This window comes from Arvicanthis niloticus, chromosome 1, assembly GCF_011762505.2.
Source record: "Arvicanthis niloticus isolate mArvNil1 chromosome 1, mArvNil1.pat.X, whole genome shotgun sequence".
NCBI classification, from domain to species: domain Eukaryota; kingdom Metazoa; phylum Chordata; class Mammalia; order Rodentia; family Muridae; genus Arvicanthis; species Arvicanthis niloticus.
The window spans coordinates 52,729,496-52,748,644 of NC_047658.1; the positions used below are offsets into that span (position 1 = coordinate 52,729,496).

The 19,149-nt window shown below is 47.4% G+C and overlaps 1 protein-coding gene across 4 annotated transcripts in view; it reads left to right on the forward strand.

Moving 5' to 3' along the window:
* Slc28a1 (solute carrier family 28 member 1) overlaps positions 1-19,149 on the forward strand; it is a 51,179-nt gene that overhangs the window by 13,259 nt on the left and 18,771 nt on the right. For all 4 annotated transcript variants that reach the window (XM_076936792.1, XM_076936805.1, XM_076936800.1 and 1 more), the window contains 4 exons: positions 109-222; positions 1,865-1,942; positions 11,404-11,484; positions 15,462-15,542. In XM_076936792.1, the coding sequence (XP_076792907.1) occupies positions 109-222; positions 1,865-1,942; positions 11,404-11,484; positions 15,462-15,542 (354 nt within the window). The remainder of the gene's footprint in view (positions 1-108; positions 223-1,864; positions 1,943-11,403; positions 11,485-15,461; positions 15,543-19,149) is intronic.

The following is a 19,149-nucleotide window of genomic DNA, read 5'->3' on the forward strand; positions in this document are numbered from 1 at the left end:
AGCTCATTGTGTCTTTCCTGCGCCCACTACCTTATCCCATACCCTGCAGTGGACCTGTGGATCCCCCCTAGCTGCTGAGCTCACTAGGACCTTTCTGTTGGCTGGCAGGTGTCATGGCGGGCTGTGTCCTGGGGCCTTGGCCTGCAGTTTGTGCTTGGACTCTTCGTCATCAGAACAGAACCCGGGTTCGTTGCTTTCCAGTGGCTAGGTGACCAGATTCAGGTATGCATGTTAGGCCCTGCTTCTGAGGTGGTAGGGAGAGGCCACTTGATTCAGGGAAGGTCCATGTGGAGGTCACAGAGATGGCTTGGGGCTAGAAAGACTAGGGCCCCATATCTGGGGTTGGCCAGGAGCTTGCAGGGGCCACCAGCCCAAGGACCCCAATCACTCTCATCCTTTCAGAAGTTGGGTCTAGTGATGGAATGGATTCCCAGATGGTGAGGTTCTTAGGGCATACAAACGCAAGGTCATGTGACCTGCTGTGTTTCAGTGCCTTGGGATGTAAGTGAGTTAAAATTGCTAACAACAGAAAACTTTAAAAATTATCCACTTGGCATTTGAATTTAGAAACATTTATTGAAATCATACTTGTTTTTTTTTCTTTTATTTTTTAGCTGGTTTTTAAAGACAAGCTCTCATTATGTATCCATTGCTGGTCTGTATCTCATTATATAGACCAGGCTGGCCTCAAATTCACAAAGATCTGCCTGCCTCTGCTTTCTAAGTACTGGGATTAAAAGCATATGCTGTCATGCCCGGCTTACATCATCTGGTTCTTATTATTCTGAGTCATTCCACTTAAAAATTTTGGGAGCCAGCCTGGCTTAGTTTGTGTGCACATGTGCCTGTGTATGTATATTTTCATGGTGTGTAGCTGTAAGTGTACATGTCTGTAAAGGTCAGAAGGCAATCTTGCATGTTGTTCATCAGGCATTGTCCACTTTCTTTTGAGGCAGGGTCTCTCACTGCTCTGGAGCTTGTCAAGTAGGATGGCTGGCCAGAGATCCCGAGGGACCCACCTGTGCCCACCTCCCAGCACTGGGTTCTAAGCATCTGCCACCACACCTGGCTTTTTTAAAAGCTATAGATTCTGGGGATCAAAATGTAGGTTCTTGTTATGAGGCAAACACTACCAACTGAGCCATCCCCTTAAATTTCAGAGGTTGTTGTTTGTTTTACTTTGTTGTTGTTGTTGTTTTCCGAGACAGGGTTTCTCTGTGTAGCCCTGGCTGTCCTGGAACTCACTCTGTAGACCAGGCTGGCCTCGAACTCAGAAATCTGCCTGCCTCTGCCTCTGCCTCCCAAGTGCTGGGATTAAAGGCGTGCGCCACCACTGCCCGGCATTTGTTTTACTTTTTGAGGTAGTACCACTGCATAGCCCAGGATTGCCTTGAATACCTGGCAATCCTCCTGCCTCAGTTTCTCAACTGAGATTATAGGCATGAGCTGCTACTTCTAGCTCTGTAAATTGTATGTCTGGTTTTGGGGGTTTTTTGTTTTTCTATTTGTGTTGGTGGTGGTGGTGGTACTGGTGGTAGTGGTTTTGGGGTTTTTTGTTTGTTTGTTTGTTTTGTTTTTGACTGTGTCCTATGTAGTTCAGGTTAGCCTCTTTATCACTATGATAAAGATACATAACATAAAGTCTACTATTATGACTCTTTGTCTCCTTAACTTTATGCACACAAGTTGGAGGAAGCACAAAGGGACCGTGATTCAGAGGTATATGTTGAGGCAGGAAGGCCTGTAGCCTTGGCATCCTTCTTCCTGAGCTGGACTGAAGCTCTTGCTCACCCTAGCCTGGGTTCCTGGCCATGGTCCCTGCCTCCCTTCCTAGCCCCACTCCTTGTATTTGTGTTCCCTCCAGGTCTTCCTGAGTTACACTGAAGCCGGCTCTAGCTTCGTCTTTGGAGAGGCTCTGGTCAAGAATGTCTTTGCCTTTCAGGTCAGTTGACTGTTGCCTCAGCAAGGGTTGGCACTTGCTGCTCAGGTCCCAGCTGTGGGAGCCAGCTAAGCTGAGAGGAGGTGAGCTCAGGTGGCTGAGGGCTCCTGTGGGCACAGACGAGTCCCTAGGATAATGATGAAGTCAGAGCTGGGGGTGCCCTGTTTATTGGTTGATGTTTGGTAAAATGTTGGGAAGTTCACTGTTTCTGCATTATTTTTCTTAAGCATGAATCACCACTTGGCATAGCTGCTAGAAGACTGAGAGCAAGAAGTGGAGGGGGTGAGGGATGCTGAGAAACAGCCCCCAAGAAGCCTAACTCTCCTAACTTGCTGCAGGGACACTGAATCCATACATGCAGTTTCCTTCAGCCAACCTCCTCCACAGGCTTTTTCTTTTCTTTCTTTTTTTTTTTTTAAGTTTTATTTATTTAATGTATATTTGCATGTACACCTACATACCAGAAGGGGGCATTTGTTGTGAGCCATCATGTGGTTGCTGGGAATTGAACTCAGGACCTCTAGAAGAGCAGCTCTTAATCTCCAGCCCCCCTCCACAGACTCTTATTCTAGCCGGAAGGCTATAGTGCCTTTCCTCTTTCCTCTCTTTCTTCTCCCTCTCCCTCTGCTCACTCAACACTACATCTACAGTCATGTAAAATATTATAGGAAACATTAAGGATAAAGCCACCCTTCTGTTTTAAAGACGGCATTGTCCCATGGCAGAGCCCAGCCATAGTTTAAAACAGAGCCATTCATGCTGGAGACACTACTGATGTGCCCCACCCACCCCCTCTGCTGTTCTGTATGGAGCTGTGATTCTATTTCTTCTCCCTCTGGTCACCTGGTTAAGCCTCTGAAATACCTTGGTTAGTACAGTCCCCCCCCCCCCGCCCCCTTTAGTATAGCCAGCTTCACAGTCTGTTTAGAGACCCTGAAGCCCACTCCAAACTTACACTGCATTTCCAAAAGGCCGGCAGAGAGAGTGGCAGCCGAGTTCCAGTGTCCTGCCTCTGGTACCAAAGTAACAAGGAGCTGAATCATGGCTGCCTGTCTAGACCACTAAAGCTGTGCACAGGCGATGTGAGGAGGTTCTGGAGTTTCTGCCGTTAATTCTTTCTCTGTCACTGTCCCCAGATCCTTTGTACTTTGCTGGGGATGATTGACCCAGGAGGCTTCCAGCTTCCACTATAGACTTCTGGGCTCACACAGAGACAAATGAAGTCCAGGCCATCCTTCTGGGCATGAACTCTGACCTCTTACTAGTTTTTCTTAGAGCTCAGTGCCTATTGTGCCAGTGACTCCTTGAGGAAGATCCAGCCTGTCCAAAGAGTTTGAATGATGCCAGTGCTGTAGGGAAAGGGAGGGCTCCAGGTTCTTAGAATCTGTCTGGCCCTGGGCAGATTTGCCCCCAAAGAACTATTGTGTATAAAGATATCGAGAGGGCAGCCTTGGCTATCCTACAAGCTCACCCAAATACCGTTCCCATAGGGTGTGGGGACTGTTCTCTCTCTATCTGCATAACCAAGTAGCAGGCACCCAAAGGTCCAAGGGGAAGAGGTGAACATCTGCTGAGGATGACTTCTTGAAGGGATCTCATGGTAAAGCCCGACAGCTTCTCAACTTTAAATAGCGCACAGTGGCTCTACCTCCAGTGTGCAGGGGTCATGTGTGAGACAGACGCAGAACCTGTAGCAGAGAATTTGTGACTAGGAATGGCGAGGAAGACTCCCTAAGGACGTGGAAGAGCTCCACGACATGGAGGATCAGGAGGTCCTGGAGCTGGAAGCAGGAAGATGCAATAATGAGAGCAAAGGCTCAGAGGGAAGCTGGGATGTGAAAACATCTGGAGGGAAGCTGGGAGATGGCCTCTGGGTTCAGCGGGACTCTGTCTTGAACAGTCTTAATGCCAGGTTGAGGCATCTGAAGATCTTTTGTTGAGTCTGTGTTTTGGGTTGTGTTTTGTTTTGAAACAGGTCCTGGATGTAGTTCAAACTGGCCTCAAACTTGTGATCCTCCTGAGTTCTGGGATAACAGCCATGTACCACCATGGGTGTCCTGCATCTGGGCTTTTTTCTCTAACAGAGGCTCCATTGAAGAGTTTTGAGCAGTTTTGACTATGGCATCGGTTGCTTAACATGTCAACAGCAGATATGAAAGACATTAGTAGGATACTGGTGTGTGTGCTGGAGAGAGGCCCAGCAAAGGAGATACTTTGTATAGTCTAGGGATGCCAGGTAAGGGGAAGACATATGTCACCCCTCAATTCCATAGTTGCTGTCATGAGCATTTAACATTTGAGGTCAAGGCATGATCTTACTTTGCATCCTTCACATAGCCTTGAGCCCCACAAAGCCACGGCCAGAGACTCGGCTGAATGAATGAAATAAATAAGTGATGGTTCCGGAGTGGTCATGGAGACAGGGAGTGAGCATGCTCAGTGAGCCCCATGGAGACGGGGTGTGCTCAGTGAACCCCATGGAGACTCAGTGCTGGATATTCTGGTGTAGCTGTTCTCAACCTGTGGGTCTCCACCCTTTTGGGTTTAAGGACTCTTTCACAGGGGTCACCTGCCTATCAGATATTTATATTGCAATTCATAACAGTAGCAAAATTTACAGCTAGGAAATTCCAACAAAAATAACTTTATGGCTGGGGGTCACCACAACGTGAGGCACTGTACTCAAAGGTCACAGCATTAGGAAGGCCAAGAACTGCTCTAGTGGAAAAGAAAAGAAAAGCCCAGGCAAGGGGAAGAAAGTGCTGATGATGGCTACAGCTTATGGAGAGGAGCTGCGGCCAGACTTCATTTTAGTTTTCAGAGAAAACACGATGATTACCCCTTTATAGGTGAGGAGCCTGATCCTCAGGGTGGCTGATGTTTGTGCAAAATCTCGGGGCTAATGAGTCTAGACTGAAGCCCCAGCACAATGTCCTTGCTCTTTTAGTCTCTGTGCCCCGACATTAGAGCCTTTCCTTAGGCAACAAGAGGCTCTGGGTCTCAGAATATTTGTTCTCCTCCTGGCTTATAAGAGGTTATGTTCTTTGCAATTGTTGGCTGAGGGTGGCAGAAACACGCTTGCACCTAGCTTCCCAGGGAGGAGGAGACTTTTTGGCTCACACACTAGAAGGTCAGGTGGGGCCGGCAAAGGCCAGAACCAGGGTCCAGAGCAGCTGCGGCCTCGTCCTCTCCTCTCTGCTTAGCCTTCAGGGTCAGCCTTATCCCTCACACCATGTTTACCCCATCAATCAACACCAGATGTTCATGAACCAGATGTTCATGCTTACAGCACATCGGCTAGCATGAACAACTCTCTTCTGTAGCCAGACAAGTCCCGGGCAGAATTCTGATTGGGCTGCTTAGATAATATGAGCATGCTTGAACCAGTTACCCTGTACCCAGCAACTGGGGTAACTGAGCTCTTGTTCTGAGGTGAAGCTGGGGCCACGGAGATGAGTCACTGATTGAATGGAAGCAACCCTTAGAAATATATCCTTCAGCCAGGCAGTGGTGGTGGTGCAAACCTTTGATCTCAGAGATCAATAGGGAAGCAGAGGCAGGAGGATCTCAGTGTGTAAGCCAATGGCTGCCTTAGCAAGACACATACACACACTCACACACAACCCCCCCACACACACACCACATACATACACACCACTTACACACACCACATACACACACCACACACACTACATACCACACATACACACAACATTACACACATACCACATACACTACATACACATACACCCACCACACACCCACCACACGCACTACATACCATATACACACACTGCACACACACACCACATACACACACTACACCCCACTACACACACTACACACACACCCCACATACATACACACACAGTACACACACACACAACCCCCCCACACCACATACATACACACCACATCCACACACCACATACACATACCACACACACACCATACCACACACACACCATACTACACACATGCCACATATACTACATACACATACACCCACCACATACACACCACACATACTACATACCATATACACACTGCACACACACACCACATACACACACTATACACCCCCCACATATACACACACAATACACTCACACCCCATATATACACACATACACAATAAACACACACACTGCACACACACACACACACACACCACATACACCACACACACCTCTTTCAGTCTTGAGACTTGCCCACAAGGCAGGGTGGCAAGTGTGTTGGGTACTGAGTTGAACTCAAGCCTCTTCCCATGCCTCTCAGACTCTAGTCTAAGTCTCTGGCCAGTGTCTATGCTGGGAAGCCTTCCCTGAGCTCCTGCAGATTTTTAGAACCTAGGCTGTCTCCTGCTGGGACCTAGTCCAAGTGATCTTTTCTCCAGGAAGTAGAATCACCCTGGGACTTTTTAGTCCTCTGCTTCTCCTTGGCCCAGAGCTCTGCACCGTCCATGTGGTGTCCTCCTCCTCCTGGCTGTATCTGGTTGATTAGTCACCCTCCCAACCCTGTCCCCACCCCTGCTTTGGCTCCATCTCCCTTCTAGTAACTTTCCACTGACCCCCCCAGCCCCCCCTCCTCACACCCCCAGCTCCTGCTTTCTTGCTGGGTCTGGCTGACCCAGGATCACACTCCCTCCACCTCTCACAATGGATGGTTCCAGCCTCTGGCACAGGCCCCACCTCAGCTAAGCAATGTTCAACTGCTCCCCATGAGGAGCCCCAAAGGTGAAAAAAAAACCCTTTTTATCTCCTGAGAGTTTGGGGTTCCTGCCTAAGGCAGACCTTAATCCCCTCAGTAAACAGTACTGTTTTCAGAGATGGGGTGGGAAGAGAGCAGAGACTGAGAGGGAAGGCTGGAAAGAAGGACTTGGGATGGCCGAGGAAAGAGAGCCAGTTTGGATAGGTTTGATTTCCAGGCAGGATGAAATTGTTCCAAGGGTGTGGTGCAGTGGAGACTCTGGAGCCATGGTCCTCAGAGCATGGGATACTATGATTAAAAACTGTAAGTGTGCTGGCTCACAAACAACAGGACCCCCACTCCTTAATGTTCTAGAAGCTGGAAAGGAAAGCAGAGTCATGTTCTAATGAGGAATCCCTCTTCCTGGTCACAATCAACTCCTCTCCCACCCTTACATGTTTGAAGACAGAGGGAGACTCCAGGGCCTCTTGTATAAGAGAAACTGACCCCATTTATGAGAGCGTCACCTCCTGATGGTTCACCTAAGCCTGTCATCCGGGCTTTGGTTTTATCATGTGAATCTGGAAGATTCAGCCTCTAGCAGGGACACATGCTGCCATGAATGCAGAGAATCAAGCTTTCTCCAGGGCACACACCTTAGCTGTACAGGACTTTGGCAACCTTCCTGGCATCTGAGTGGTCTCTGCCCATTCTCAGCTGTGTGACCTTGGATGGATAGCCCACACCTCAGAGCCTCAGTGTACCCAGTGGTTAAATGGAAATCATTACAGCCACCTCACTTGCTTTGAGAATCAATGAGCCATCACATACCAATGAGTATCTGGCACACAGTAGGACTTGTTCCAGGCACATAGTAGGAGTTAATAGTCCTTCCTCTGTTGCGCTGCCCTGAGTTACACACACTGCTTGTCTACCATCCCAGGCACTGCAGGCCCAAAGGTAGTTCCTGGGCTGTGAGATCATACTTGCCACAGGGACATTATTATGTACCCTACCTTAGAAAATTGGAGCCTCCCTGCCTTCCCCCTTCCCTTTATCCATCCCTTTCTTCCCCTCCTTTCCTTTCCCTTCTTTTTTCTTATTTTCCTTTATGCTTCTCTTCTTTGTGGTACAATGGTTCCTGGGCTTCATGTGCTAAGCAAATGCTTTATCACTGAGCATCTAGAGACCCCCCTCCCTTCTCGGCTGTCTCCCTTTCCTCCTCCTCACCGTTCACTACTTCACCCCAAATGCAGCTTCTGTTTCACCAACAGCCTCCACCTATAGTTAGAACATGCCTTCTGATGCCCACTCTGCCATCCTGGGCATGTCCTCCTAGCTTGAGCCCGAGGGCTGTAGCCAGCCAGTTGCCCTGGAGTCCCTCACATAGTCAACTGCACCAGCTGACTGGACTCACATCTGGCTTCTGGGAGAGCAGAATGATGTCACCACCTGGGGCTGTGAGTAGTTCCAGCTCCAAGCATTAGCAAGGAGGAGTTATAAGGCAGAAATGAAGCTTCTGAATCCAGGATCTACGCTCCCTGTCATGTGATGCCCCAGCAGCAGGCAAGCTACAGCATTGGTGTGAAGTGGAACAAGTCTAGAGAAGGCGGGTGGTGTTGGCTGGGGAGAGGAAGGGGATCCAAGCCACATCGTTTTCTTTCTCATCCCCACAGCTGGGCTGTGGGAGCAGATCTTTGCTGCCACCTAGGACCATCTACTTGTTCTGAGAGATTGTGCAAGACTCTCCCTTTTCAAAACACAAATAGCCACCTCCTGCCCTTCGGCCCTCCCTGCTAGCCTGGCCTTCCGGTAGTGCTGCCTGTCTGTGCCATCTCTGGGTCTCTTGCTCCCTCTCAATGTTATTTGGCTTCTGGTTGGTGTCCACACCCCTCCTCTGACACCACTCTTACCTAGCAAGGCTTCTTCCTGAGTGCTGTAGTCTGTCTCAAGACTCGTCTTGTCCGAGTGCAGAGGTTCCTTCACAGATGATGGCTGTGCCTGCCGGGTCTTTGTCCCCCTCCCTTCGGTCATTCTGACGGGTGTCCTAGACTCTATTCTCCTCTCCAGAGTCCTGCTCTGCACACTTCAGCAGGGCTCTGTGAGTAGTGTTTGTTCTGTTGCTTCAGCTGGACCACACCATCTTTTTTTTTCTTTTACTTTTAATTAATTAATTTACTGGGTATATGTGTTGGGGGGTACATGTGTGACACAGTGTAAATGTGGAAGTCAGAGGACAGCTTGTGGGAGCTGCTTCTATCCTACCCTGTGGGGCTCTCAAGGGTAGATCTCAGGTCAACAAGCTTGGTAGCAAGCCTTTCCTTACCTGCTGAGCTATCTCAAAGGCCCCAAGTGCATTTCTCATGGGCCAAGTTCCAAATCCAGTCACCATCCAGAGTTCCCTCAAACCCTAGACCCTTTTATCCAGTGGGACATTCCACTTGGAGATTACGTGGACCTCCCATACCCACTAAGCTCAAAACTAAATAGATGATCCCGAGGCTCTCTTCTGCTTTGTTCCCTCCTTGAGAAACATTACAGGAACAGGGGACCCAGACTGAGCATGTAGCAGGTGCTTACAGAGAATGCACTAAGTCCTGGGTTGGATCCTTAGCACCCACAAAATAAAAAGGAAGAAAAAAATATAGAGGAACAGATGGAAAGTTCAGAAAAGAAAGAAAGAAAGAGAGAGAGAGAGAGAGAGAGAGAGAGAGAAAGAAAGAAAGAAAGAAAGAAAACCAAATTCTCCACAGCCCTGGCATACAGCATATAAGTGTTTGGGAATAATGCCTTCTTTTCCTTTTTAAAGGCATTTATTCAGTATTTGTGTGTCTGTGTGTATGTGTGAGAGTACAGGCACACATATGCCTTGGTATCAGTGTTAAAGTCAGAAAATAATGTTGATTCCCTCTTGTACCTTGTGGGTCCTGGAGACTCAGGTGGCCAGGTTGGTGGTAAGCATCCTTATTGGCTGAACCATTTAGCTAGCTCCCTTTCCTGATGTTTTTATATTCCAGCTTTCCCATTTTTGTTTTGTTTTGTTTTTCCAGACAGGTTTTCTCTGTCCTGGAACTCACTATGCATTCTAGACTGGCCATAAACTCACAGAGGTCTGCCTGCTGGGATTAAAGGTGTGCACCACCACCACCTGGCCCAACTTTCTCACTTTTTTGGAAAAAAAAGAATTATGTATTTATTTGATGTATATGAGTACACTGTAGCTGTCCTCAAACACACTCGAAGAGGGCATTAGATCCCATTACAGATGGTTGAGAACCACCATGTGGTTTGCCAGGAATTGAACTCAGGACCTCTGGAAGAACAGTCAGTGCTCTTAACCACTGAGCCATCTCTCTAGCCTGTCTTACCCTTTTTTTTTTTTTTTTTTTGGTTTTGGTTTTTCTAGACAGGGTTTCTCTGTGTAGCCCTGGCTGTCCTGGAACTCACTCTGTAGACCAGGCTGGCCTCGAACTCAGAAATCTGCCTGTCTCTGCCTCCCAAGTGCTGGGATTAAAGGCGTGCGCCACCACTGCCTGGCTCTTCCTCACTTTTTAATGAGAGAGAATTCCCATAGTCTTAGCACCTCTGCCAGACTATTTGAAGTATTTGAAAAGAAAAACATGGGCAGGACAAACACTCCAATGGGAAGAAGAACCCAAGAGCCACATGTCCCCCAAGCCCTGGCCCTCAGCCACTCACTTTCAGATGCCTGCTGTCACTTGGCCCTGCAAACCCTTGAATGATGTCTCTGGTCCACACAGACTTCCAGCCTTTCCCTCATGTAATAACACAGACCCTGTCCATGGTGAGAATCTCGCTTCTCACGTTCCTACAGGGAGCTTCTTTCTCCTTTTCTGTTTCCTATTTTAATTTTCTTTCCAGCATGAGCAGGAAGGAGCGAGAAGGGCTTAGGAAAGTGGCATATACTCAAGACGTGGGTGCAAGCTTCTCAAGAGACTCCAAGAGCTTTCTTGTTCTCCTTTCCTGACAGCTCACCATGGGTGGCCATGCTGTGGGCTACTAAACCAGCCCTCTGTCAAAAGACATGCAAGCCCTGCTACTACAGATGAGCTGCAGCTAGGGCTGGAGAGGTGGCTCAGCAGTTAAGGGCAGACACTGCTCTTGCAGAGGACCCCAGTTTGGTTCCCAGCACCTGTGTCAGGTGGTTCATTGCGACCACCTGTAATCCTAGCTCCAGGGCATGTGATGCCCTCTTTTGGCTTCTGCTAACACCTGTACTCATATGCTTGCACCAAAATAAATAAATTAAAGGGCTATAGCAAGAAAACCCTGGGGTGGGCTGTGGACCTGGAAAGGAAGGGATGGCTATGAAGGTCCTAGCATGATTGAAAAGGAAACAGGGTGACAAGATAAGATGCTAATTGCAAGGCTGGGATACGTCTGCTCCAAGCCTGATATCCCTGAACAGAAGGAGAAAGCCACATGAAGGAGGTTCCCCAGGCCAGAGTCATAGACCAGAACTGAGCTTATGCAGAAGTAGGAGAGTCCATGAGTGTGCTACACATGAGCCAGCTCCTTTAGCCTTCATGACAATCCTGAAGGATTTCTCCTCATGATAGAGATGAAGAAGCAGGTGGTGAAAGGCAGGCCCTCTCACAGCCCAGTGCGGGCTTGTGTTGGGGATCACCTGGGACTCTTAGACAGATCTCAGAGCTTCTCCCTGCACCTGGCAGACCTCTTCGAGAAGGCTTTGGAAGAGTGGGCTGTCACCTGGCCCTGACACACCTCTAACCCAGGACCTTGTCTCCCGGCAGGTTTTGCCCATCGTCATCTTCTTCAGCTGCGTCATGTCAGTTCTGTACTATCTGGGCCTCATGCAGTGGGTGATCCTGAAGGTGAGTCCTCAGGCCTGGGTGTGCTGCTTCTGAGCCACCAGCTCCCGGGCACAGCCTTCCAGCGTCCATACTCTCCCAGAGTTGCATGACTCAAGGTCTACCTCTCTACCCTAGAATTTCTTGCTTTCTGGATCCATGCCTTTCCAGAATCCTCTGCCTTCCCAGAATCCTCTGCTATCAGCGTCCATACCCTCCTAGAGCCTCTTGCTCCTGAAGCCCATACCTTCCTAGAATGCTTTCCTCCCACACTTTACATTCTCTCCGAATCTATTGCTAACCAAATATCCCTTCCTAAGGTCTCTCGTCCTGACACTAGGGAAAATGGCACAAAATCTAGTGCTATCTCTATGGGAGGGAGGGTTGGGGGTCTAGAAGACAACATAGGATTTAGGGAGGAAATTATTTATACCAAAATGAGATTATAATACCAGGCCCGATAGGCCAGACTTAGCTGGTATAAATATGCTTACTTTAAAAAGATTATTAAACCAGGCGTTGGTGGCGCACGCCTTTAATCCTAGCACTTGGGAGGCAGAGGCAGGTGGATTTCTGAGTTCGAGGCTAGCCTGGTCTACAGAGTGAGTTCCAGGACAGCCAGGGCTACACAGAGAAACCCTGTCTCGAAAAACAAAAACAAAAACAAACAAACAAAAACAAACAAACAAACAAACAAAAGGATTATTAAGTTGTTTGTTTGTTTACTTGCTGGATTTATTTGCTTATTGTGTGTACATGTGTGCATGCATGCATACCCGGATGCACATGTGGAGGTCAGAAGGCACCTTGCAGGAGCTGGTTTCCTCTCTCAGCCATGTGGGACCTGGGGATTAAACTCAGGTTGTCAGACTTGGCACTGAGCACCTTTGGCAACCCAACCATTCTTAGGTTTACAAAAGCTGCATATGACTAGAATGTAGGAGTCAGCACTGCACAGCATTTGTCAGCATCAGACCTGGCAAAAGATTCCGAGGTTTTAGGCAACAGAGTTCAGAATAAATCAGCACCTTTGGATGACAGCAAGAATAAAAAGTGACCTATGCTTATGTTAACCTGCAGAGTCCAGAGGAGGTGACTGTCCCTGGGTCTGGAGCATGTGTTCAATCGTGGGTGTGGACAAATGGTGCTATAAGCAGGAAAGAATCCATATCCTCCACAGCCAGGCAGGAGGGATGGAGAACGATGAGCCTGGACCAGAGGAAGAGAGGAGGGAAGGTGCTTATTAAGATGCTTATGAAGGAAGGCTAGCCGAGGACAGGCTGGGAGGCATCAGCAGCACAGAAACATTCCAGAGGAGAACTTTCTAGAAAGTACAATATGTCCCACACCCTTTCCACTAAACTCCAGACCCTGGCGTGCTACCAAATGTTACTTGGAAAAGAAAGTCTCTAGTTAAATAACTGAGGAAAACCAGGTTAGACGTTATAGTGAATTAATTCTTCTATTAATTTACTTATTTATTTGCTTTATCAAAGGCCCCTCCTTCCTCTCCTCCCAGTCCCACCCTTACAAGTCCCTCCTCCAACTACCATCTACCCTTCTCCTCAGAGAAGAAGCCCCTCTTGGGTATCACCCCACCCTGGGACATCTAGTCCCAGCAGGACTAGGCACATCCTCTCCCACTGAGGCCTAACCAGACAGTACAGTTACGGGCAACAAAGTCAGACAGCCCCTGCTCCAATTGCGAGGGGACTCACATGAAGACCCAGCTGCATATCTGCTAAAAATGTGTAGGGGGCCTAGGTACAGTTCCTGCATGCTCTTCGATTGGTGGTCCAGCCTCTGTGAGCCCCCATGGGCCCAGGTTAGTTGACTCTGTATGTCTTATGGTATTCTTGGCTCCTCCAGCTCTCTCAATCCAATCCTCCACTCTTCCACAAGCCTCCCTGGACTCTTCCTGATATTTAGCTGTGGGTTTCTGCATCTGTTTCCACCAGCTGCTGGATGAACCCTCTCAGAGGACAGTTATGTTAGGCTTTTGTCTGTATGCATAACAGAATATCATTAATAGTGTCATGGGGTTGGTTCTCTCCCATGGCATGGGTCTCAAGTTGGGACCGTCATTGGCTGGCCATTCCTTCAATCTCTGCTCCATTTTTATCCCTGTGCATCTAGTAGGCAGGGCAAATTTTGAGTTGAAGGTTTCATGGGTGGATTAGTGCTCTTACCTCTCCACTGGAAGTCCTGCCTCGCTACAAAAGGTGGCCACTTCAGGATCCATATCTCCAGCAGCTAGGAGTCTTAGCTGGCGTCACATCCATAGACTCCCAGAACCTCCCCCTCCTACTATGCCTCCAGCTCATCCCAAAGATGCCCCCATCAATTTCCCTTCTCCTTTTCCCAGACCCCTCTCAGCCATTCTGAGAGGTCTAAGATGGAGTCTCAGAGTCATTTGGATTTGCATTTCCCTGATGGCTAAGAATGTTGAACATTTAATTAAGTTCTTCTCAGCCATTAGAGAGTCCTCTGTTGAGAATTCTCTGTTTAACACTGCCTCGTTTTTAATTGGGTTATTTGGTTTGTTGGTATCTAATTTCTTGAGTTCTTTATATATTTTGGATATCAGTCCTCTGTCTGATATAGGGTTGGTTAAGATCTTTTCCCATTCTGTAGGCTGCATTATGATGAATGACTTTTTAATTTTTATTTATTTATTTATTTATTTATTTATTTATTTATTGAGGCAAGGTCTTATTTTGTAGTCCTGAAACTCACTGTGTAGACCAGGCTGTCTTTGAACTGACAGAATCTGCTTGCCTCTGCCTCCTGAGTCCTGGACTTAAAAATGTGTGACACCATGTCCAGCTAACAAGGTTTTGTTTTTGTTGTTGTTTTAAAATTATTTATCTAGGGGCTGGAACAATGGCTCAGCAGCAGTTAAGAACTGCCCTTGCAGAAGACCTAGTTGAGTTCCCATTATTCACCTTGGAAGCTCATAACTCTTTGAACCTCCAGCTTCCGGGGATCTGATCCCTTTTTCTCTAAGCCTCAGGCACCTGCACACACGTATACATAAAACAAACAAATACATATAAATATGGATATATTTATGCACACCACAGATTGTGTAGCAGTCAGAGGACATCTTGCAGGAATGAATTCTCTGGGGTGTGGGTCCTGGAAATCAAACCAGGTCATCAGGCTTGGTGACAAATGTCTTACCTAGTTTGCTTACTTACCTTAGCTAGTTTGCTGACCCTTCACTTCGTTTTCTGAGATAGGATCTCTCACTGAACCAGGAGCACACTGACTTGGGTAGACTGGCTGGCTAGCAAGCCCCAGGGATCCTTCCTATTTCTGCCTCCCCAGCACTGAGATTACAGGTGGATGCTTTTACATGGGTCCTGGGACTCTACCTGACTGATGGAGCTGTAGTACAGCCAATTTAAGCTTATCCCTGACTAGCTTACAAATAAACAAGACTCAGACTATGGTTATTTTATTTGACTTTGACAATTACTGGGAGTTACCCCTAATCTTTTCTAACTGCTGACCTGGCTACCTCCCTAGCAGTGTACCCCAGATGCTTGCTGTTTCTCCTGGCCACATGCTTTATGGTTCAGCTCCCCTCATGGCAGCTTCCTCCTCTCCTCTCATTCTTTCTCCTTCTCCTCCTCAGCAATCCTCCACCCCTAACCAGGTCACTCTAAACTCACCTACCTCTAATCTCTCCAGTAATTGGCTGTGGCAACTTTATTTAACCAATAGTTTTAAAGCAAGGAACAAGGGTTGCACAACAAAAGCTTTTAAAGAATTCTCTCGTACAGAATTTTAGCATTACAATATGTAGCAACAGATCAAACCTTAACATCGAGCCATCTCCACAGTCCCCTGATCACCTCTTAATACTCCTCCAATGCTAATTAAATTTCAACATGAGTTTTGGAGGAGACATTCGAACCATTGAGGGGGGGTGGGGGGGTGGGCTTTCTGACTCTGTCTTGCTAACATCCACTCATGAGTACTCTGGTTTTTTCCAGATTGCCTGGTTGATGCAGGTTACCATGGGCACCTCAGCCACTGAGACTCTAAGTGTGGCAGGAAACATCTTTGTGAGCCAGGTGGGTACTGCAGCCACCCCAAAGAGACTGGAGGTGGGCAGAGATCCCATCTAATTCAAGGGAGAGCCATTTAACCTGTTTCCAGGTTCACAGAAGGCTGCTGCTGCCCAGGGAAGCTGTGTGTCCTGCCTATGTCATGCCAAACCCAGACATGGTCTATTTGGCACCTCTATCACTTCAGTCTGGACTGTTGTCGTCAGCTTAGATACCGACAGGTTAAGTGGACAAACAAGCTAGGGAGATATGAATGGTTTAGCCAAGATCCTGCCTGGATAAGAAAGGTCCCATTTAGTTGGTTGGTTTTTGTGTTTGTTTGTTTGTTTGTTTTTCCTTAATCAGGCTTCTTCCCTCTCTATCAGTTTGTCTTAGTTTTCCTCTGCCTGAAATGTGTTTCTTAAAATAATATAGTTCTGAAGTCACTTGAGTCTCTTCAGGCTTCACCTTCCCAAGAAGGAAACTGTAGAAGTCGGGGAGTCACTAAGAGATACCGTTGCCCAGTGATTTCTTATTTCATTGGGTAGTTTACAGTTTTGTTGTTCTTGTTGTTTGTTTGTTTTAGAAAATATTGGCCTGTTTTTTGTTATGGTGCAAGATGTAAAAGTAACTTTTATCCATCTGATAGAATTACCATCTCAGAGGCTTACTATCTTATCTGCTAACCTAGGCCTAGTCCTGGAAGCTTCTAGCCTCCATACAATCTAATCTAAGCCTGGAATGTTTTTAGCCCTGAGACTGCTGAATAAGTTCACTCTAGTGAGTTTCCTATGTCTTTCTGAGCTCTGGCTGATCAACTCAGCTGTTCTGCTCAAGTCCTCTCAGCTGACTGATTCAATCTGGCTTGTCTCAGTTTCTCACTGAATTGCTCTGCTTGGCCTCATACTAACTTTGGAAATGTGTTCTAATCTTCTGTCTCTTTCTCATTCTCTGGTCTAGCTTGTTTTCTCTCTGCAGTCTATCTCTCTATGACTGTGCAAGTAAAACTGCCTCCTTTCCTTTTTTCCACTGCTCTCTCTTAAGTAGCTTCCCTTTCCTTTCTCGTGAGAGTTGGGCATATCCTATTCTGTCAAATCTTTCTCTGATTTACCACTTTGTCTGCCACTCATTTAGATGAAAATGGTCATTTTCAACCATGGGTGTTTCTTTCTACAAACTAACTTTACCTTCATTGTTTGTGATTAAAGGTGTGTACTAAGGGCGTGTCTGTTTTTCAGCCAGAGGGATTAAAGGTGTGTGCTAAGGCTGAGCCACACCACACACAACTAGTAGCAGGTTTTTACTGTAAACAACACAATCTTGTGGCTCATAGTGTAATTAAATATCCTGCAACAGCAAATATGTTAATTTCACAAAGGGTTTTATAGTTTGTATATTTGGTGTAATAAAGAGATGTGCTTACAGATAAGTTGTTTCCAAAATCAACCTCCCCCCACCCTGTCTCTCTGCCTCTTCTCTCTCTCTCTCTCTCTCTCTCTCTCTCTCTCTCTCTCTCTCTCTCTCTCTCTCGGCTTTTTTGTTTTGTTTTGTTTTGTTTTTCGAGACAGGGTTTCTCTGTGTAAGCCTGGCTGTCCTGGAACTCACTCTGTAGGCCAGGCTGGCCTCAAACTCAGAAATCCACTCCACCTGCCTCTGCCTCCCAAGTGCTGGGATTAAAGGTGTGTGCCACCACTGCTTTTATTTTTTGAAGAGAGTCTTATGTAGCCCAGATTGGCCTCCAGCTACTGATCCTCCTGATCAAGAGGTAGAGACCTCTTGAGTATTCCCATTACAGGTATGGGCTACCACCCAAATCTCTTTAAAATGTTCAAACAGAGGTGCAAGAGGAGGATCAGTTACTACAGAAGCCTACATATTATGAAACCTTAAAGATACAGCCTGTGTTTGCAGAGAAAACATACATAGCAGTGATGTAACTCTGGCTGCCGTAAAGCTCCCAGAGCACATTAGTGTGTCTACGTTCTTGGTCCGATTGCCTCCTTTCCATCAAAGGGAGAGACAGAATAAGGAGGTTTTCAAGGTTTACTCTGCAGGCCTAGACCACCTATGCAGTCCACACTTCCTTCCCAAGGTTTTTATACCTGCCCCATGGCTGTAAATGCTTTAAATATGCCCTGATCTGGAGCCCTGAGCCCATTCTTCCTCCCTGAACTCTGGACTGGTGGTCTGACAGGTCTGTTACCCCACCAGCTCAATACCTCAGAGATGTCTCAAATTTACCGAACAGGACCTGAAGTCCTTCCCCTGTCGCAGCTGCACATTTCTGAGACTCTGAGGAAACACTAACATCTCCCATGAGTCGTTCAGACCACTCAGAATGCCATCTTGCCTTCCTCAGTCTCCTCTACCCGTGCATCCCACCTGGTACCAGGTATCTCAGCTCTGCCTTTGCATCTACCCACTGCTGGTTCTGCCCTTCTTCCTTGATGTGTGCCATGTTGTCAGTCTCCTGGACCACTGCAATCACTTTCTGTTCTCCCTGCTCCCAACCTCACTCCTGACATTCATCCTGAGACATATCTCTAGTAACCCAATCAAAAACATGTATGAGGACCTAGGGGTGCGACTCAGTGGTAGAATGTTTGTCTAACATGGGCAAAACTCTAGAGGTTCCATCCTAGACACACACACACACACAATATCCCCCATGCCATGTCCTATCCAAACATGTGAACTTCTTCTCCAGAGCCTGTCTATCCTCTTCTGCCTCCATGTCAAACAAGTCCCCACACATGCAGCACTCAGTGACAGACACATTATCCTCCTCAACACTTCTCAGGTCAAGCTTATTCCTGTCTCAGGGTCTTGGTTTTATATGGATGGCTGAGCCACCAGTCTGTGTAGTTGGCTCCTTCCAGTCTCAGTTAACATTGACCCAGTGCCATACCCTCTAGGAGGCCTTTGCTGATATTCCCTGACCACGAGGCTTTTTTGGTCACATATCTTCATAGATTCCATCATCCTCTAAATTGGCATCCTCTAATTGGGGCCCCAGAATGAATACAAAGTACAAAGTTGTAGGAGATGTTAAGTCAATCCTGGGAAGGAAAAAGTGGGATGGAAAGCGAGGTGCCTCAGGCTCCTGTGACTCCTCAAAGACTCCTGGTCTGCTGCACATGGCATTAGATCTAAGATGGCTCCCAGCACACCAGTGAAACAGCAGAAAGAAGTCCTAACTCCTCCCACTTCTGAGTAACCTCATCAGGCAGGACTTTCATTGGAACCCAGTGACAATGTGATGAGATATGATTGGCCAAGGATTTAGGGGCTTGGGATTGGCTCAAACACTGTATATAAGCATATGGGCTGAGCAATAATCCCAGATATGCACCCTGATGCTGGTCTCCAGAGCCTGATTGCCTGGGATTCATCACGTGACTCTGTTGCCTCTCACCCCTTCCCCATCCTCAGTCCTATACCCACAGACAGTAAGGTAGAGCACATTTGTCTCACACCCCTTCCCACAATGTGACCAGCTGCCTCACACCCCCACTGCCATGCCCTCTCTACCATGATAGACTGTACCTCTAAACTGTGAGTCAAAACAGGCAGCTCCTTCCTTCCTTACGTTGTTTCTGTAGGATGTTTCATCACAGAGAAAAGAAAAGTAACC